The 22598-nt window shown below is 33.3% G+C and overlaps 1 protein-coding gene across 4 annotated transcripts; it reads left to right on the top strand.

Moving 5' to 3' along the window:
• The first annotated feature begins 2154 nt into the window (after positions 1–2154).
• On the top strand, positions 2155–20790 carry LOC125256846 (cytosolic purine 5'-nucleotidase-like). Of its 4 annotated transcripts, XM_048173099.1 has the most exons (19): positions 2163–2638; positions 5592–5665; positions 5752–5869; positions 8793–8888; positions 10813–10904; positions 10989–11046; positions 11930–12023; positions 14367–14420; positions 14519–14602; positions 14731–14772; positions 14908–15009; positions 16167–16233; positions 16332–16502; positions 16605–16656; positions 17839–17904; positions 18273–18333; positions 18455–18631; positions 19827–19913; positions 20119–20790. In XM_048173099.1, exons 1-19 carry the CDS (start codon positions 2601–2603, stop codon positions 20200–20202), a joined length of 1617 nt encoding a protein of 538 aa, XP_048029056.1. In that variant the 5' UTR covers positions 2163–2600; the 3' UTR covers positions 20203–20790. The 4 variants fall into 4 exon arrangements, with proteins under 4 accessions (XP_048029075.1, XP_048029082.1, XP_048029056.1 ...); XM_048173108.1 differs by lacking the exon at positions 17839–17904 and having other exon boundaries at positions 2164–2638; XM_048173118.1 differs by lacking the exons at positions 19827–19913; positions 20119–20790 and having other exon boundaries at positions 2155–2638; positions 17843–17904; positions 18455–18597.
• Positions 20791–22598: the final 1808 nt, after the last annotated feature.

Genomic DNA, 22598 nt, shown 5'->3' with positions numbered 1-22598 from the left:
AATAAATAAATAAATAAAATCCTTTGTTTTTGCCTATACTCCTCTATTTATGCCTTGTTATTTTTTGAATAATGAAGTCCTGATGTCCACTACAGTGGCCATTGCATAACATATTCTACATGTCTTTTTTCAAAAAGGTTTTTTTCCCCCTATTTGTTTCTTATGCTCCAAGCAATGTAATGACAATAACAATAATAATAATAATAATAATAAACTAAATTCATAAAACTTTTCCCCCCTGGTTCTCAGGAGGATAAATCATCCATTCTTATGAGGCTTACCCAAAATAGTCAGAAAATGTATTTAATATTTATATCAAGTGGTTGTTGTATCCTTAAATATTAAATGATTTATTTGGATTACATATTCTCTAAAATATATCACATTATTTACTCAAAAACAAATGTTTAAAATGTTCTAAATTTAAAAGTGGGTTAAAGGTACACTACCGTTCAAAAGTTTGGGATCGGTAAGATTTTTAATATTTTTTTAAAAAGTTTTGTCTGCTCACCATGATTGCATTTATTTAATTAAAAATACAGTAAAAACAGTAATATTGTGAAATATTATTACAATTTAAAATAACTGTTTTCTATTGGAATATAATATAAAATGTAATTTATTTCTGTGTTGGAAAAGCTGAATTTTCAGCATCATTACTCCAGTCTTCAGTGTCACATGATCCTTCAGAAATCATTTTAATATGATGATTTGCTGCTCAAGAAACATTTATTATTATTATCAATGTTAAAAACAGTTGTATACTTTTTTTTTCAGGATTCCTTGATGAATAGAAAGTTCAAAAGAACAGCATTTATCTGAAATACAAAGCTTTTGTAACATTATACACTACCGTTCAAAAGTTTGGGGTCAGTAAGAATTTTTATTTTTATTTTTTTGAGAAGAATTTAAAGAAATTAATTTTTTTTTTCAGCAAGGATGCATTAAATCGATCAAAAGTGACAGTAAAGACATTTAAAATGTAACAAAAGATTATATTTAAAATAAATGCTGTTCTTTTGAACTTTCTATTCATCAAAGAATCCTGCAAAAAAATATTGTACACAAATATTTTGTACATCTGTACACAATAAATGTTTCTTGAGCATTAAATCATAGAATGATTTCTGAAGGATCATGTGACACTGAAAACTGGAGTAATGATGCTGAAAATTCAGCTTTGCCAACACAAGAATAAATTACATTTTCAAATATTTTCAAATAGAAAACAGTTATTTTAAATTGTAATAATATTTCACAATATTACTGATTTTACTGTATTTTTAATTAAATAAATGCAGCCTTGCTGAGCAGACGAAACTTCTTTTAAAGACATTAAAACTCTTACCGGTCCCAAACTTTTGAACAGTGTTGCTGTTTTTCTTCCTTTTTTTTTTTTTTTTTCTTTTTTTTTTAATTTCCCGATTTTGTTTTATTTATTGTTTGAACTGGTATGTTATATATAAGGAAAACCTATAAAAACTTAATTTAAAGAATGTTGGTAACCAAAGAGTTGGTTACAATTAACTTCCATTATGGACATTAATCTGAAAAAACAACAAAAAACACTTGAATCAACACTTGTTTTTGTTAACTGAAGTAAAGCTGAAATAAAATAAAATGCAAATATTAGGTGAAAACTTTAAAAACTTAGAAAATTAGAAATGTTGTCTAGGCAACTAAATGTACAAGTACAAAAATAACAAACTGAAATAAAAATAAATTAAGCTAAATAAAAATATACATATAAAAAAAACTAATAAAATTGGCCACAAGCACATTACAAAATTATCTAACCAAAATTAAAATGAAAACTAAAAATATAAAAATAAAAGCTCATTCAAAATATTCCTGAGATTTGGATTTTTCTCTATTATAGGACTTGGATGTCCTGGATGTCATATTACAGCATGTTGTAAGGAACATGGTATATGGGCACCCAAAAAATACATTCTTTCAAAATATCTTCTTTTATGTTCCACAGAAGAATAAAATACAGTTTTTAATTTTATATATATTAACGGAGTTTGAAATTTAATTACTATTATTATTAATAAAGTATATAATTTGCAACATTTGAAACACGTGACAAGATTGTCTTTCAGTTACTGAGTGTAGTTATAGCCACTGTGACAACTTGCCCCGGCGCGCTCTCGTCGCGAATGTGAATGAAGGGAGGATCACTGCGCTAAATGAAATATTGATGCGCGGTTAATTGTAAATGCTCAGGAATGTAGTCAGCTCGGTGGCGCAGTGTCGATTGTCAAGTGTTTGGGCGCTGAACGGGACCTTTGCGTTCTGAGGCGAGTGCGTGTGCCTGTCTGATAACACAATCTACGTGCTCGAGCTGCGCACTGTAGCCTGTCGACAGCGACCGATTTCAAACTTCACAAATGTTCGCGTGCACCCCACATACGCCCAAATTACGTACATAGGGTTCCTGTTTACAAGCCAAACCCAAGGTATATTCACACTGGTGATGTCAACATCGTGGTACAATTTAAAGCGCAAAAAGGATACCGTGCCAGTTCTGACTGCTGGTGATAGAGTAGGCTAGTGATTCGTGGAGCGCGAGCGAGCAGACAGACCGGACAATAGCGATGGAGCTGCGCAACGCCAAAAAAGAAATCCATCACAGGTAAGAACAGGTACTTTTACACAATCATACAGGTGAAAATACCAGCCTTTAAACAGCTTAAATGTTCTTGAGAAACACGGGTCTTAGTATGCTGTTATTTATTTACATTTTCAGTTTGTGTTTGTGCTTTTATTTCAATTATGTTGTTATACCACTTCAATACCACTTTTCTCTCGTCGTCGTCGCAGTAATTCTTAGCAGTTTTCTTTAATCAGTATTATTCTTAGAGTTGTCATTTATCAGGCTCAGTCATGGGACAATTTTTTGAATTTGATAACAATAAGGTGATGATAAATCCACTAACAGGCTTTTGACATGGATTTACTTACAGCATCATACACATAGGCTTTTACCTGAGCCAATGCTACAGGTAATATCTAAACTAAATGTAACTGAACAATAATAACACAGTCATATCAAATTAGTACATCTTACTGGAATGAAATTGTAAAACAATTTCTCAGTTTTGATTTTTGGTTTGTTTTGCTTTACTTTATTTTGTTTATTTGGGTACACTTCATTTAAGGTGTCCTTGTTACAGTGTAATTACACAACTAAGTTCTGAGTAATAATAATACTATGCACGTGTAACAAGGACATAAAGTGTTATATTTATTTATAGCCTACATTCATTAATTTGTTCAATAATTGGTTTATTTATTCATTCAGTTAGTTGGTCCTGGATACATATTCTTATCTATTCAAAGATAAAGACTGATTGTTTCTTTTCTCGCTGAATAGTTAGTCACAGATGACAATTCACTCATCTATTTTAGATAATTAGCTGTGTTTTTAATCATCACAACTTGAGACATAGACTTGAAGGAACAGTTCACCCAGAAATGAAAATTCTTTACATGTTGTTCCAAACCAATCATGATGTTGTCAACTATGACAAAAAAAGGTTGCATATGACATTGCAAACATATGACTATCACAACCTGTTTTACATCTTCAATTGAGCCTGAGTGAGTCAATGAGACAATTACACTTACTGTAAAGAAAAAAAAATAACTGTTGCGAGAACCTAAAAATTCAACGCAACCTGATCCATGCACAATTATATACATATGCATTAATATACATATGAATATATATTGCAACAGATGTCTTTTTCAACAAATTTGTGTATATACAAATTTGTTGAAAAAGACATCTGTTGCAATATATATTTGATTTATATGTATTGTTTTAAAGTACAGTTAATATGTAAAGTGAACAATGCTATCTTTGCTTCTTAGAAAGCACAATCATCTTGTAAAACTAAGGCATCTGGGATATGGTTTTAGAAGGTTTTACATAGACCTCAACACTTGACACACAAAGCTCAAGAACAGACAATCAACATGTAAAAATTGTCTTAACATCACAACACAACAAATAACTAACAATAATGACAAAACAACAACCAAAAAAAGATGGCAATAGTAACCATATAATTTATTCCTGCTGCAATGCATGCTGAGAAATCACAAACCTTTAACATTTCAGCAGTGTTGTTCAATTTGAAATTCTTTGTTTAGACAACTGTCCGGAACAAAATTTGGGGGAATTGTTGGTCTAACATGGGTTTTTATGCAGTTTCAGGTAATTCACATTTCATAGTAGCTATCTGAGACTGAGATTGCTCAGCCAGTACTCTCCATCATAAATATAAAAACGTGACTGGTTTATATTTTTAAAAAATTTGCCAAGAAGAAAGAGTGCCAGTTGGCTGTTCCTTCACCCTACGTCTTTACGTCTTTTGAACGGCAGTTACCTCATACCAGCTGGACTGATGTCATATGCCATGGACCTGATAAGAACAGACCTAAACTGTGCTGACTTGATATATAGGACAGTGTGATAAGCACTGCGCATGCTTGAATACAAACACTATGTAAATTACCACATTTTGGCTGTATTTTTCTTGTTGCTCAGCTGATAGAGCATGGCACTAAAGTCTAGTCAGGTTATCTATATTTCTATAGCGCTAGACTGTTTTAAAGCAGTTTCACAGTAATAAACGATCAGTGATGCAAACTTCATAAAATATAAAACAAAATCAGTTCTGCTGTAAAGCAGCTCTAAAAAAACAACAATGGTGTCATTATCCAGCTCAGGTCAGTTCAGTGTTGATTCAGTTCAGTTCAATAACTGTGTAACGTTCATCAGTTATGAAATAAGTTCAATTCGGTCTTAAGCAGCTCTACAGAAGACAGTGGTGTCATTATTCAGCTGGAGTCAATGTTGATTCGGTTGAATTCATAAGTGTCTATGCTACAAAGTTCAGCAGTTATGCCAGTGTTACAATCAACACTGTAAAATACACTTAAAAGTGTCATTTTACTGTTTGAGCTTGAAAAACTTCTGCAAAGTTAAAAAGCACAAAGTCTCTCCAAAGGGAGTTATTCTCTATATCAGTAAGTGCTGTTCCTGAACTCCTGAAACGCCTCGATTGTAGTCTTGAGTTTTCTTTCGGGAACAAACATGTCAAAATATCCCTCATTTACATAAGTCCCATCCAGTGCATGTGCAAAATAAAGGGACGAGGCCTGGTTGAGTTAGTTAGTGTGTTGAAACTCACCGTTATAGTAAGGGGAGTGACGCTTGAAGCGGTTGATCAATCACAACACATTGGTCCAGCCGACCAATCAGAGCACAATGAGCTTTTCAGAAGGAGGGGCTTCTCATAGAGATAGGAACTAAATAGAGCGTTACTGACAGACTGGGAAGAGAGGTGCTGCAACAATGTTAAATATGTGAAACATAGTGTGTATTTTTTTTTTTTTTTTTTTTGGACATTCAAGCATGAAAAGCTATTCTAGTAGACCCTTTAAAACAAAACAAGAAGGGCATAATAGGTCTTCTTTAATGCAGTGTAAGTGTTCTGTGGATGAAAGTATGTGGCAAATCGATAACTGTAAGAAAGGACCTACCAATCAAATAAATAACCTCCTGTCTTTCCCTTCAGGGTGTTTGTGAACCGGAGTTTGACACTTGAAAACATCAAGTGCTATGGCTTTGACATGGATTACACTCTGGCAGGTGAGTGTTTTTATAGTGCCTTTGGGACAAGTTGTCAGACTATGTGTGAAGTGCTTCTTTCACATCAACTCTCTTGTTTTCGACAGTGTATAAGTCTCCAGAGTATGAGAGTCTGGGCTTTGAGCTGCTCAGGGACAGGCTGGTGTCAATCGGATATCCACATGAGCTGCTGGGCTATTCATACGACCCCACCTTCCCCACACGGTAAGCGTTGCCCCATTAATGGGTCTGGATTAGGCTATATTGGGTCAGTGAGCTCATGGGAAAGGCTTTTGGGGGTTTCTGTGTGTGGCGGTGCAAGCAAAACATTGACTGTGTTTACATGTACATCATCTTCTTAATATCTGATTCTGGTTAAGGCCACTAGAGTTTATGTTGCATCCATTGATTTCATTGATTTTGATGGGAATGGTGCATCACAAGTGGGAAAATAGAAATGTAACAGTATAGAAGAAATGAAATTTCAAAATGTAGGTCAGTGGAATCTTTACTGCAAAAAATTATTTTCTTCCAGTATAAATACCTAAACTTCCTTAAATCAAACACTATATAAAAAAAAAAAAAAGAAAAAGAAAAATGGATAATGTACTGGCAGAAAATTACCAGGATATTATCTTATCCAGTAATTTTATTATTTTATTTTATTTTAAGTACAGGTAAAGCACCTCTAAAAAAATATGTTCTGTCAAATTAATACAGTACATTCTGCCATATTTTTACGGATTTACAATTACTTGAGAAGCAAAATGACAACGGATAACAGGTGTTGTTTTCTGTGTTTTTGTTGTTTTGACTTTACGCTTAAAAAAAAAAATTCTAAGCAAAATAAAATTGTTTTCCCTTTAAAAACAATTTCAAGTTTTGATACATTTTATTTATTTATTTATTTTTAAACCTTTTAAGTAAATGTATCTTGACTTAAGAATTTTTAGATATTTGTAAAGGATTACAAGACAAAAATACTGTGGAAGAAAATCATTTTTTGCAGTGTACAGTTTCAATATTTGTACTGATTTATGTTCATTTGCTTTCAAGTCGATGTGAAATGCCATTCATAACTTTCAAATTCAGTAATTTCAATCGAGAATTGACTGGATTTTGAAAAATAGGCATTAGTTGAAGGGGAGGGACTGATAAGAGGGATTTGTGAAATAAATTTGTTTCAGAAGTGGTGAAAGTCATTAGATTTAGATAGAAGACTATGAATACAAGGATTTTTAAGTAAGGAATAATTGACTCCGTGCCGTTGAATTCTTCGAAAATAATGCACACCCGAGGTTGTAATGCGGCCGCGACGCGAAGCGGGTGTGCATTATTGTCTAAGAATTCAATGGCTCAGAGTCAATTATTCCGCTTATAACTACGGTTACCACACCTCAAGACACTGTTCCGATGTAGTATTTCAAGACATTTGTCTGGTTTTTGTCTTTAAAAAACACTCGTGTGTGGGACTAATTTCTCTACTAATAGCGAGACTTTACATTTATCTACCTCAAGAACCACAGAGTTATTACCTCACTGGTGAGAAATGTCATGTAGCTTTTAAGTTGCTAAACTATATTACTGATTAATTCATCAGAGCAGCGCTGACAAAACGTTTCTGTGCGAGTGTGTGTCCGTACTATACAGTACGTTTGAAAGAGAGAGAGACACAGAGAGAGTATGCGCTTTCAGGACACACTAAAACGTATTTAGTGGCAAAAATCATGACAATAATTTGTCGTTTTCATCCTATTATTTACTATATTTATTTGCTTGGTCGGTGTCGTTGTGGGTTTTGGTTCTTTTGCGGTTGTAGGATGTAAGGACCTTTTGAAATAACTAAAATCATTTGGCGAAGTGATATGGAACTGCAATGCGGTCAAGACCTGCCTAGAACTACTTTAGCCGTGCCTTTCCCTTAAAATAATTGCGCGCCTTTGGTCAACCAATCAGATTCGAGCATTCAACAGCCGTATCTAAACAGTGTCTTGAGGTGTGGTAACCGTAGTATAAGTGGAATAATTGACTCTGGGCTGTTAAATTCTTAGAAAATAATGCACACCCGGGGTGTAACCACTTCGCGTCGTGGCCGCATTACCACCTTGGCTATGCATTATTTTCTAAGAATTCAACAGCCTGGAGTCAATTACTCCTTACATATTATTCAAATTATGATTAAGAATTTTAAATTGGTAAAAAATAAATAAATAAATAAATAAAGAGCTTAATAAAACTTTTTGTAAATATCTTAATAAGGAAATGGACCATTTAGTTTATGTGATTCGTATTCATAAATTTAAACATATTTTCATTTTTTTTTTAATGTTTGAATACGAATAACATAAACTAAATGGTCCTTGTTTCATTAAGATTTATACGAAATGTTTTATTAAGCTTTACTGTCACTTTGGATCAATTTAATGACTTCCATGCAGAATAAAAGTCAATTTATAATAAAAAATTAAAGAAAAAAAGATTTTACTGACCCCAAACTTTTAAACGGTGTGTATATCATCAGATAATTCCAATATGAATTGATCTTACTAATATAAGATTGAGTACACTTAATTTTCATTCTGAATGTAGTCATTATTACGGATCCCCGCACATGACACGCAAGAAAAAAAATTTAATCGCACGATTTACTAATTCGTTCCTTCGATTTACTAAATCGTGCGCACGGTTTACTATTTCGTTCCCTTGATTTATAAATCATGCCCATGATTCTAAATCGAGGGAACGAAATATTTAATCGTGCACACTATTTAGTCAATCGAAGGAACGAATTAGTAAATCGTGCGATTACATTTTTTTTCTTGCGTGTCATGTGCGGGGATCCGTATATTATAAACCATTCATGCGAGACTTTGTGGGTAACCATACAAATAGAAATGTCCTGCGTTACACCAGTCTCAAGGGTCTCATAAAAGCAAGGTAGCTTGAGGTCATTTTTAAAATGCTCTGAATACCAAACGCAGACAGTGTAACTCTCTGCTCAGTGATACTGCTGGGGGAAATATAAATATGAATGAACTTGTTTTAACTCCTAAGAGGGCCATAATTTGCTATAAATTATTCACTTGTCTGAATGCTCCCAGACTCTTGTTCTTTCAAACGTTCTCTCTCTTTCTCCTTTCCTCTCCAGAGGCCTGGTGTACGATACTATGTACGGTAACCTGTTGAAAATAGACTCCAATGGAAACATCCTGGTGTGCACTCACGGCTTTGAGTACCTGAGAGGGTGAGTGAGATGATTCATTGTGGCGCGAGTCAATGGTGCATTGAGTGAGAGTTTGCTCGCAAATGCCCCCTCAACCTTTCTCTGACAACAGAAGATTCCAACAAAGTAGAATGCTGCGTGGGACAAAACATTCAAGGGAGGCAGGTTGAAAACCAATAAAGCGAATGTGAAGGAACGACGGGGTTGAGAGCTGATAAAAACAGATAAAGAAGTACAAGGATCTGTGTAGAGAGACTAGCACAGCAGAGCAAGGCAATTTTGTGTTTAACAATGAAAGGAAATACACATTAGCAGGGAAGGGGCTTCACAAAAAATGAATATAGCAATAGTTAGCCTAAACTTAACATCTTAATTTTACAGGTTTACAGTTTATGTCAAGTTTAGGCTTACAACCAGGTTAAGGTGCTTCTACATCACTGTTATTCAGCATAATTTCCCTCTGATTTTAGGGATAACTTTCAGGTAGGGTTAGGTTTGGGGTAGGGATGTGGTTACGACAAATTTTTTGGACCAGAATGTTTTTCCATGATCAACAAAATATGTCTAACTCAGCAAATCCAGTCTGTCTGTATACTACCATTCAAAAGTTTGGGGTCAGTAAGATTGTTTAGGATAGAAATTAGTGCTTTTATTCTGCAAGGAAGCATTAAATTTATCAAAAGTGACAGTAAAGATATGTATAATGTTACAAAAGGTTTTGATTCCAAATAAATGCTGTTCTTTTGAACTTTCTATTCATCAAAGAATCCTAAAAAATCTATCACCTGTTTTCAACATTGATAATAATAATCATACATGTTTCTTGAGCAACAAATCAGCATATTAGAATGATTTCTGAAGGATCATGTGACACTGAAGACTGGAGTAATGATGCTGAAAATTCAGCTTTGACATCACAGGAATAAATTACATTTTAAAACATATTACAATAGAAAACTTAGTAATAATATTTCACAATATTACAGTTTTTACTGTATTTTGGACAAATAAATGCAGCCTTGGTGGTTTCTTTCAAAAACATTAAAAAATTTTACTCAGCCAAACTTCTGAACTAGTGTATACATTCTTAAAAGAAAGAAAATGCTGGGTTGTTTCAACTCATGTTTGGGTCAAATATGGACAAACCCAACCATTGGTTTAATTTTTAAACTAAGCAGTTGGGTTTGTCCATATTTGAACCAAACATGAGTTGAAACAACCCACCATTTTTTTTTTAAGTGTATAATAAAATATTTATGTCATATGTCATAAAAAAATTAGTTTGACCTCCTAAGGTGGATGAACAACAGGGTTGTTGAAAAAACAGGTTTTTTGAAAAAAAAAAAAAAACCCCACTCTGAGACACAGATGAAGTAATGAACTAATTTTAGTAATATATTTATATCCAACACCTGGCATAGAAGAGTGGTGTATGAATCTTGTTAATGAGGTTGTTGGTTTCCTGCTACGGCTTTTTTTTTTAGATAGATGAAAGAGTTTGAGGTTTAGAATAGGCATAACTAGCTCATTGACTTCTGGTTTGTACCTCTCCTTTTACAACATGCCACCAGATTTACATGTTCATCTCTGAAAAGATTTGAGAACAGTGGCAGCGTCAGGATGGAAAATCGTTTTTGTTATTCACAAACCAAGAAAAACAGAGCATGTGAGTATCCTCACGCATGATAAAGGGTGTTTCATCAGACATGGGGTATTTTGGGAATGGTTTTATTTAGCAGGGATCAGTTGTTTAAGAACAGAGTTAGCGGTCTCTCAGCACTGGCTGCTGTGACACATTAGCTGGGCAGATCAGTGACAGACTGTTATTGTTTCGTCGCAAGCTTTCCGATATGTGAATGTATTTCCGATGCTTTTGTAAAACATGGTTTGTCTGGAAGCTTATTTGTCTGCTAGTATTCTCATTAAGATATGTGTCTGTTTGCAGTGATCAGGTTGATAAGTATTATCCAAACAAGTTCATCCAGAGGGACGACACTGACCGCTTTTACGTCCTCAACACGCTCTTCAACCTTTCAGGTATTATAACACTGACACATTTAAATGGTCGAGCGAAAGGATAATCGATTCTGTTAACGTGATTTGTCCCTCTCCTGTTCTCAGAGACGTATCTTTATGCATGCCTGGTTGACTTCTTCACCAGAACCTCCAGATACAAAAAGTGAGTGAATTATTCTCAACTGCAACAGTTATGGCTCTTTTACAGCTTCACTGTCTCTTAGTCATGAGAATGATATTTATAATTTATAGTATTTGCTAAGGCAAGCATCACTATTACTCTTGCTTATGCTTAAGGCTAGAGTTTTCAAACCATTATCATTTTCAGACTGTTCACATGGCAGACATTAACACCCAGAACACCCTAGCAACCACTTTGAATACCTTGGCAACTGTATAGCAAAGCCCTTAAAACCCAAAAATATAAAAAATATATATATATATATAAAAATTGCCATCCCTGTTGAGTATATACCAAAATGGAAACTTAAAGTGCCCGTATTATGATTTTCCGAGTTTTTCCTTTCATGCAGTGTGTAATACAGCTGTTTCTGAATGTAAAAGGTCTGCAAAGTTTCAAAGATCATAGTGCAGGATTAATGGAGTCTATCAAATGAAAGAAAAGACGCTGTAGGTCACATGACAGTGACAACATGGCAGATGTAGTACGTCCGAATTTCATTCATAGACACATTCATATTAATTAGGATGTCCTTTTTTTTAACTGTCACGAAGTAAGCTTCAAACCAAATGTAGGATCTACTATATAGTATGCGATTTCGGACACAGCTGCTGATTTCTGTGCTGTGAAAGTAAATCCAGTTCACATGCACTTCCAAAGGATGAGGACTCATGCTCAAATTGATACAGTAAAACCGACGCCATTGTTACTGTTTGTATCACAAGTGCTTGGGTGGATGTAAACCTATTGTAAGAAACCTTCAAATCAAAATTAGGTACATTTAAAATGGCATAATGGGGGCACTTTAAAAGATACCCAACAGATTTCAAAAATCTGTCTTACTCACTGTTCATCTCCCATTTAGTGCGCTGAAAGGGTTCAAACACGGTGACTTGTTCATGTCACACAGAAGCATGTTTCAGGACGTGAGGGACGCCATGGATCTCCTTCACGATACGGTAAACTTGACCATTTTCACTTACATTTTTGTGTAGATCCGATCAAGCCAAGGATGATAACTATAACTATAAAGTTTGTAAAGTTTTAATAATCATTCTAATTCTATGAGAATAGAATTCCACACTACAACATTAACAATAATGACAGAGAGGAACGGTATCGTTGGAATCACTTTTAGAAGAATGTTTCTCAATTGATGAACAATAAAAACATTGACAGTCAACCAGAATCCATCAGGTGACAAAACTGCAGCATGTGCTTCTAATAAACAGAATGTTATCATTTATGAGTGTGAATGCTAATATAGTTATCATCATAGTTTATCTTTATAGTTATTGTTCTTGGTGAGAACAGGCCTTAATTTAATGATTTTACTTATTCATCCTCAAATAAATGGAATATATAGTTAGAAAGAAAGAAATTACTTCAAGACTACAATATAATAATTTCCTCTCTCTCTCTCACACTTTCTCTCTCTGTATATGAAATGATTATATTGTAGTCTTTAAGTAATTTCTTTCTTTCTAACTATATATTTAATTCATATATATATTTCACAACAAAAATTTGGTATTTAAAAAAGTAAATATTGTCATTGTGTTTATTAGGGGTGTCGCAATATTGGCGATAACCGCAATATTTAAAAATGAACAGTACACATGAAAATATGACATAAATATTCCAGCGCCAGTATCTGGTGGACATCCCAACGTACAGTAGGTGGCGATATTGCACCTTAAAGCTGGTTGACACCTTTCATAAAAAAAACTGTCATAAAACACAAGCAGACACCTTTCTACTGCTGCAAATAAGCATGTCGTCGGATATGATAGACGAGACACTCTATATCCATACACCAAGAAAGTTAGCTCATCAGTGTGGAAGTTTTTTGGATTCTGCAAAATGACTCAATATCGATCCACAGTGAGCCATAAGGGAGCAATCTTATCTTGTAGATTTGACCACTGTACAGAGAGTAAATTGCAACGGGACATCTGTTACCTGCTGACGCTTTTCTATATTTTATTATATTTATGTCCCTTGGGGCATTTAGTCCAAAAGTGTGTTCATTCTGATAAAATCTTATGGATTATCGTATGCTTACTTCAAATATCTTTTTTTTTCTTCTACTTTTACCCAAAAAAGGGTAATGTGAGCATTATAGAATGCTAAACTCTTTCATGTAATTTACGTTTCATTCATAGTCGACGTCGAAGGGTGTCCTAGCACAGAAAGTTAGATTAACACATTGCAACAGTATATGTGTTTATCTGTGTTCTTCAAGCCATCTCAGGTATTTTCAAGGATAATACACAGTGCTCAGAGTAAATGAGTACACCCCCTTTGAAAAGAAACATTTTAAACAATATCTCAATGAACACAAAAATAACATCTGTTTAACTTATAACATGAAAGTAAGGTTAATAATATAACTTAGAGAACAAAATTTTCAGTTTTACTCAAATTAGGGTGATGCAAAAATGAGTACACCCCACAACAAAAACTATGACATCTAGTACTTTGTATGAAGTTATTTCAAACTGGTTGCCATTAAATGTAATTGTTCCTTTTGTATGCAATGGTGTGATTCTTCCAAAAAAGAAAACATGAATTTGACTGATTAATTATTTATTTATTTTGAATTTTTTCAAGTTTTCTATAGGTATCGCGATATATCGTTATCGTGAATACTATTGGTCATTACAATCTTGTAGTGAACAATCTGATATTGTTACAGCCCTAATGTGTTTGTGTGTGTATATACACTGCCCTCCAAAAGTTTGGAAACGCCCTAGAAAAGTGGGGTTTTGGACAATATTGGCATGAATCCTTTTTAATTTGTGATCATTTTGCACTGATAAGGGACAACACAAACTACGAAAATATATTTTATTACATAAACAGTTTATACATAGAAAAAACTTACATTTTCGATTCCTTAGAATATCCACCATTAGCAGCTATCTGACCTAAAATGGGTTCTAATTGGTTCATTGTATTCTAAACTTAATTGGCAATCAATTGTTGAAGCTATTAAGGTGTGCTGCTGACCCAAAAATCTTTTACAAACCTGGGCCAAGTTTAAACCAGTAACCAGGCATCACAGCTGGCAAAGGGGCATGTCTGACTTTGACATGTATATATTGATATTATTATGTAATCAAAATGAAAATTATTATTGCTAGTCTTCAATGATAATGTCAAGTTACTGTAATGTATTTGCACCAAAAAATGATAAGGATTTATGCTGATATCGTCCAAAACCACACTTTGCCAGGGGTGTTTCCAAACTTTTGGAGGGCAGTGTATATATATATACAGTCATTATTTTTGTTCTTCAGGGCACTCTGAAGGAACGAACACTGAAGAACTTGGAGAAGTACGTGATTAAAGATGTAAGTAATAATTATTACAATTTTGTATGCTACATCATTATAGATTATATTATAGATTTGTATGTGCCAAAAGTTCATATTCATATGATTTTGTTTAGCCTCGTCTTCCTGTGTTACTGAGCCGCATCAAAGAGGTCGCCAAAGTGTTCCTGGCCACCAACAGCGACTTCAATTACACTGAGGTAAGGAGAGCGCCAGCTCCCTAGAAATTATTTAAACTGCCACGGACAGGCTGCATATCATTGCACACTATCATTAATATTCATAATTGGATTTTAATCACACTGTATTATATCTTTTCTCAAATTAGGCTATTATGAAGTACTTACTGGAGTCCCCTGCTGGCTTAAAGGTGAGCAGCATGACTATTCTCTGACTGACACAAAAAATAATACTTAGTATCATTTACTCTAAATATATTGTTTGTGACTAATCTTGATTGCACACATAAAGATATTACAATTCTGAAATGATTCATGTTTTCTAGAGCCCCAAGAAACCCTGGCGCTCCTACTTTGACCTGGTGGTGGTGGACACTAAGAAGCCCTTGTTCTTCGCAGGAGGGACAGTATTACGACAAGTCGACACGGTGGGTTCCTCGCGCCTGGTGCGGTGTGCACTGCTACTACACATATATAAATAAAAAGCTTTACTCTCTTTTAAATGAACCATTTATTTAGGCAAATATAATGAGTTTTTGATAACTTTTGATGTAAAAGTTAGTTGTTATGCCCAATTATTTAATAACATTGAGAATATGGGTCAGTCCTAAGCCTGTCAAGAACATGTCTAACTCCTATTTTACCCCAAAACCAGAAAAAAACTGTAAACAAATACAAACACAAAGAAAGAAATGACTCAGAACATTTCCATACCCCCCCCCCCAATTTTTTTGTCTTTGTAGTGAATTGAAAATGTCCTCAGTAACAAAATAATGTCGTAACACTTTATTTTAAAGTGGCCTTGTTACATGTAATTACTATAGCGATAACTATAAATTATACATAATTACATGAAACTAACCCTAAACCAAACCCTAACATATTAATTAATGTTATACTTAGTACTTTAATATATTTACATTGTAACAAGGACACCTTAATGTAAAGTGTGACCTAATATGTGAACCATTATGGTGGGATTTACCTTTATATGTGTTGATTTTAACAAATTTGTGTTCAAGACAAGATGATTCTTACTGTATAGTACATTTTCCAATATAGCTGTGCATATTTGTCATAAATATTATATGTAATAATTATAACATCTAAATTAAAATCATCAAAAATATTCTTAAAAAATGTATCACAAGTTTCCACAAAAATATCAACATTGATCATTTTAAAGAATTTTTTTCTTGAGCAGCAAATGATTTCTGAAGGATCATGTGACACTGAAGACTGGAGTAATGATGCTCCGAAATTCAGCTTTGACTCACAGGAATAAATTACATTTTAAAACATATTCAAATAGAAAACAGGTTTTTTTTTAAATTGTAATAGTAATTTCACAATATTACTGTTTTTACTGTATTTTAAATCAAATAAATAAGAGACTTCTTTCAAAAACATTAAAAAATTCTTACAGACCCCAAACATTTGAATGGCAGTAAATAAATAACATTGTACACTGTATAGTTTTATTAACATTTAGTCGCTTGTGTTTGCGTTTGTGTTTAATGAACTATCAGGAACCATCATGTTTGAGCTTGGATTGTACTAAACTTCTCATCATTCCCTGATGTAGGACACTGGTAAGCTGCGTATTGGTACATACACTGGGGACCTCCAGCATGGGACAGTGTATTCTGGAGGTAATACCAGAGGAGTATTTACATGATCTGTTTGCTAGGCTTGCATGAAGGCACTCCTTTTCCTTATGTCAGTTATTCTTGTTCAACCCCTTTCTTAGGATCTTCTGATATTGTCTGTGATTTGCTGGATGTTAGGGGCAAAGACATCCTCTATGTGGGGGATCACATCTTTGGAGATATTCTCAAGTCAAAGAAACGTCAGGGCTGGAAGACTTTCCTGGTGGTTCCCGAGCTTGTGAAGGAGTTACACGTGTGGACGGACAAAAGCAGTAAATAACACCTTTTCATTTTTATTTGATAAAGAATGGATTTGAAGCATAAAGTTGATTCTGGGGGCTTAAAAATACTCTCTTAAAAATACTTCTCTATAGGTATGTTTGAGGAGTTAAGACACCTTGACATCTTCCTTGCAGAGTTATATCAGTAAGTATGGATTTTTCTCTGCCAGAATCAGTGCAATACTAGACATGATGGATAGATGGCAGTACAGTACTCCATATACTTGCATTTCTGTGGATGCTATAATCTAGTGTTGTTAGTTGAAATTAATTAGGTTAATCATTAATTATATTATATTTAGGCTTTTATTGCATAAATTGATTTTTTTTAATTGCAAGGGACATTTTTTGGGGTACTTAGAGACAGCAAAACCTGAAATCCACACAAACAAACATTAATCTGGAGCTCCTCATTTAGGGGTCAAAAGTAGGCCGAACCCCTCATACGTTTTTTTTTTTTTTTTTTTCCTCAGTAAAATCAATGTAATGTTTTATTCAGTAATATTTTGGATTTTGAGAGAATTGTATGGCACTAAGTAATATTTATGCAATAATTACTCTCCATATTTTTTTTTTTTTTTTACAATACAATACAATACAATTAATTTATCTATACATTTTTTTTTCAATAATTGTTATGTACCCTTCAAGGGTTAGTTCACCCAAAAATGAAAATTCTGTCATTAATTACTTGCCCTCATGTCTTGACTTTCGAAACTCAATCTTTGAAACTCAAAGGAAGATATTTTAATGAAATCTGAGAGATTTCTGTCCCTCTATTGACAGTCTATGCAACCGCCACTTCGACACTTCAAAAAGTTCATACAGAAATCGTAAAATGAATCCATATGAATTGACTTGGTTTAATCCAAATTTTCAGACGAGACACGCTTTATATGATGAACAGGTTTAATTTAGGCTTTTATTCACATATATAAATTCATCAACGCACACATCAGTTGTGGTAAACGGAGGCTCAAGCATGCTTGCTCGATGTGTGAGAACCAGTGAGGTTCATTCTTGTGTGTTACACAGCACGTTTAAGCTCATACCATTTCAAATGTTAGGCGTGACACATTACAAGTAATGCCAGCTATGTAATCAGATTACTTTTTTCAAGTAACTAGTAAAGTGACACATTTTTCCCATTTATTGACTAACAGCTCTCCTGTCCTCATGTTGAGAGAAATCAGGAGTAAGTGCAAAGGCGTTATGTGTGCTGTGTCTTTGCTGCTGACCTCTGACGATCCAGTTCAACCATAATAATAAGCAAAAATGACTAGTTAAACATCAAATTTGTGTTTCTTTTGTTGTTGTTGTTTTTAAGTAAGATTGATGAACATTCTTCTCCTGCATCCTATTCTGCAACCCAGAATGGCAGCACAGCTGAAAGGTTTGTTTGAGCTGCGCCTTCTACTGTACAGGCGTGAATTTGCATTTCCTTCAGCCTGAGGCTTATTTGTTTTTTCTTTGTTATTAAAAACAAACAAGCAAGCCCTGCCCAGATGACAAAAAGGAATGCATAGTTAACATAACGCATTACTTTCCATAAAAAGTAACTAATGCAATTAGTCACTTTTTAAAGGAGTAACCCAAAATTGTACCATTCTGATGAAGTAAAACATTTTAAAAAATAAAACATCAAATTTTAAATTTAAAATGCATAATTTTTTTTTGTTCAAAAGTGAACCAAAGTGCATCAGAGGGTTAACGCTGAATGATACTGAACTTTTCAGCTGACCTCTCATTTTATCCCATCAGGCATTTGGACAGTGGAAGTCAAGAGTGTCTGGATATTAGTGCAATTCAGAGCAGGATAAAGGTGAGTTATTTACCTTGATGTTTTCACATTTAACCTGTTTTGTGGATTTTCTTCATGTAAAAAAAATGTGTTATGCGTTTATCAAAATTGTACCGTTTTTTTTTTCCGATATGCTTTACAGATGGTGACATACGGCATGGATCTGTGCTATGGGAAAATGGGCAGTCTTTTACGCTGTGGTTCCACAAAAACCCTCTTTGCCAGTCAGTTACTGCGCTATGCGGATATATACTCCACCACCTGTCTCAACCTCTTAAACTACCCCTTCAGCTACCTCTTCAGAGCCCCCCACGTCCTGGTACACTTTCCAATATAGTTATTGAAATAATTATACATAAGATTTTATTACGATCTGTTATAAAATTATAAATAAAATAAATATAAATAATATAATTGTAATAAAAATAATTATAATAAATATGATTTTTTTAATATATACACTACCGGTCAAAAGTTTGGAAACATTACTGTTTTTAATGTTTTTGAATGAAGCCTCTTATGCCCATTAAGGCTGCATTTATTTCAGAATAAATACAGAAAAAAAAACATAATATTGTGAAATATTATTACAATCTAAAATTATGGTTTTCTATTTTAATATACTTTAAAATATAATTTTTTTCTGTGATGCAAAGCTGAATTTTCAGCATCATTACTTCAGTCTTCAGGGTCACACGATCTTTCAGAAATCATTCTAATACGCTAATTTGATACTCAGTTATTATCAGTGTTGAAAACAGTTGTGTTGCTTAATATTTTTTTGGAAACTGTGATACTTTTTTCAGGATTTATTGATGAATAAAGATTAAAAAGAACAGCATTTATTCAAAATATAAATCTTTTCTGACAATATAAATCTTTACTATCACTTTTTATCTATTTAACACATCCGTGCTGAATAAAAGTATTCATTTCTTTGAGAAAAAAAAAAAGAAAAAAAAAATTACTGACCCCAAACTTTTGAACGGTAATGTATATTGTTACAAAAGATTTCTATTTTAAATAAATGCTGATATTTTTTAACTTTTTATTCATCAAAGAATCCTGAAAATGTATCACAGGTTATAAAATAATATTAAGCAGCACAACTGTTTCCAACATTGATAATAAATCAGCATATTACAATGATTTCTAAAGGATCATGTGACAATGAAGACTGGAGTAATGATGCTGAAAATTCAGCTTTGCATCACAGAAATAAATTATATTAAAATAGAAAACCATAATTTTAAATTGTAATATTTCACAATATTGTTGTTTTTTCTGTATTTATTATGATATAAATGCAGCCTTAATGAGTATAAGAGACTTCGTTCAAAAACATTAAAAATAGTAATGTTTCCAAACTTTTGACTGGTAGTGTAAATAAACTATTCATAGTACTATTTTAAGGTTACTAAAAGGTTACTGCTCTCAAAAAAAAAAAAAAAAGATATTTTTATGACAAAATTTCCAGTGTATGTGCTGAATGAATGTTGTTTCACTCATAACAGTTGCCACACGAGGCCGCTGTGGAGTCTCAAACCAAGGAGCAGATCACAGAGCTGTCAGAGCACATGCTCAAAAACACAATCATAAAGGTTTGAATGGCACTCTCACTTTCAGTTTTCCTTTAATATCTTATAATTATGAATGTTTTGTTATATTCCTAAAATGTATTACACTCAAACATCACAATTTGCATTAATCTTTTAAATGTAATAATATTGTTTTCTCATGTTTTTCTTCTAAAATGATGCCTTTTCTTTGCTAAGTGATTTACATCAGTACATCTTTTACACACAGCGGCAGTGTGAATGTGACGATGGCGACTGTGGACAAGATGATAACTGTGCCCGAAATAACCCAACTTCATCCACAGAGACATAAAGACTGATGTTTTTTTTGTTTATTTTATTGCTGTAAATATGAACTTTTTATTTAACGTGCATGTTGTACTTTCACAGTTTCCATTCCTGCCTTAAAACTGTGTATTGATACACAGCACTTGTGTGGTTGGTTTGCAGTTTAGCTTGAGTATGATTCTGGCAGAAATGTGTGATTAAAAGGAATTTGCTAAGTTTGCATGTCATATGGTTTAAGTTAACAGCTGTTGTTTGTAAAGCAAGTGTAAAATCCTTATTTAACTATTTTATAAAACTTTTATATTCTGTGTTTTTAATTAAGAGATTTGATAAAAGTATCAAGCCTTTTGTATGTCAGTCATAAAGTCATGAAAACTAAAGAACAGGGTTGCGGGATTTTGAGTTCTCATTGGTCAAATGTTTATTTTTGTTTATCATATCATAGCACATTATACAATAATAATAATGCAGAGACTGACATAACTTAAAGTAGAAAGTAACTCTAAAACTGTTCATTCTGCTTCTATGACTGATTAAATTTGTTTTTGTTTTTAGGCTACAGTTTTTCATAAGCATAATGAATTGACAATTAAAGAGCTTTATTTTAGACTGATTCTGTTGTCATATTTATTTCTAATTTTATTTACCTTAAAGGACAGAGGCATGTAAAAGTTCCTGTTATGAGTTGTCTCTGTATAAGAGCCTTTTAAACGATGAATTAGATTTTTTTATAGACCATACAGTCAAGTTCATGAAAACAGTTGATTAAAAGCCTGTAAAAAACGCTGAATCTATGACGAGTAAACTAATTAACACACGGACATCTTCAGGAAAATCTCTGTTGGTGTCCGTAAGATGGCGGCAAAGACTATAGTCAGTGCGCGCGACTTGAATGGAGAACTTTAATTTTATCATAACCAGCTTTTGTTAGAGCCTGATTATTAAATTAGACAGTATGCCTTGCCTTTGTATAAACAGCTCATTTATAACACACACCGCTACCGTGTTCATAAATCAACATATCGCGCTATTTTGTCTTGATTTCCGCTGCGACGACCAATTTTAGCCTGAGAGAAATATAACCTGGCGAACAATAGGCCTACCTTCAGATACCTGCAGGTATTTACTGCTACAGGTACAGATTAAAATATATAAAATGATTATCATAAAAATGTAGCATTTGTAAAGGTATGTGTATAATTTACAGTGTAAATGAATCATACTTACGATAAAACTCAAAGAATATAGCGTGTTATTGGAAACAAAGTATTTTAATTCACATGGATGCCTGTAGTCCGATCCCAGCCAGATTAATGCTCCCCAGGAAAACAAACGCCTGGGCTTGCCTTTCCGTAAGTAGGCCTACACTAGGTGTCCCATGCATGTTAATGAATGTCATGTGACTTTTTCCTCTAAAGTATTAGAGGCAGTAATCGCGTTTTTGTGGTGATAACTATTATAGGCTATGTTTGTTCAACTAAATTATTGTTTAACTTGACATTCATGACGGAATCTAGCACTTACAACAAACATTATTTTGACACTGAATTCTTTTATATACAATTTTACTGAACAGATTTTATTTCCTAAAAAAAAAAAAAAAAAAATTAGCATTCGACCCTGTTACTGCATTTTATTTCTATTACAAAATAACATTCTTTACAACGAAGTAATATATCATGAAGCAAATTAATATCATCCCATGATCTGTTCTAACCTTTTTAGTTTTCTTTACTTAATGTGCAACAATTTGTTGAATTGTAAAAATCTAGTAATCTGTACTATTCACATACCATGTCTTTGTTACTCAGAAAAACCAAGTTAAGATTACTTGATTGGTTTGAGTACCAGTTTGTAAAGCAAAATAGATTTTTGAGGTGGGGCAATTCTTAATATAATATCCATTAATTTCCTCCACTTCTTATGTTATCTTTCTCCATAGTTGCCTTTGCTCATTTTCCATAGTCATCTTGAATGTTGAATTGTCAATACATCTGAAAATTTTGAGAGAACATCAAATAAGCTGACTTCATAAATTGATGCTGATTTCCTAAAATGGTGTTGTTACCGTTGTGATTCGTGTTCCCTTTGGTTGGGCACTTGGAACTTCATTTATATAATTCTCTGATGCAGACAAGAAATATTTGTGGTTTCAAAGGAAAAGAAATAATAAATAGGTTGCTTTTAAATGATTGACTAACTTCTCACTAAAACTAACTAATCAACATTCCATGTTGAATTATTAAAATCATATTGCTAACACCTATATCATAAACACCATATTATGAAACAACAAACATCACCCTCTAGTTGTGCCAATATAACAATAAACTCGAGTCACACAGACATTAGCATTCAACATGAAAACAATGATAACCATGAAATTATTTTAAATGAATAAGACTGGCCATTACAAAACAA

This window comes from Megalobrama amblycephala, linkage group LG2, assembly GCF_018812025.1.
Source record: "Megalobrama amblycephala isolate DHTTF-2021 linkage group LG2, ASM1881202v1, whole genome shotgun sequence".
NCBI classification, from domain to species: domain Eukaryota; kingdom Metazoa; phylum Chordata; class Actinopteri; order Cypriniformes; family Xenocyprididae; genus Megalobrama; species Megalobrama amblycephala.
Note: the sequence above shows the minus strand (reverse complement) of the source record. Positions and strands in the feature narration are given on the sequence as shown.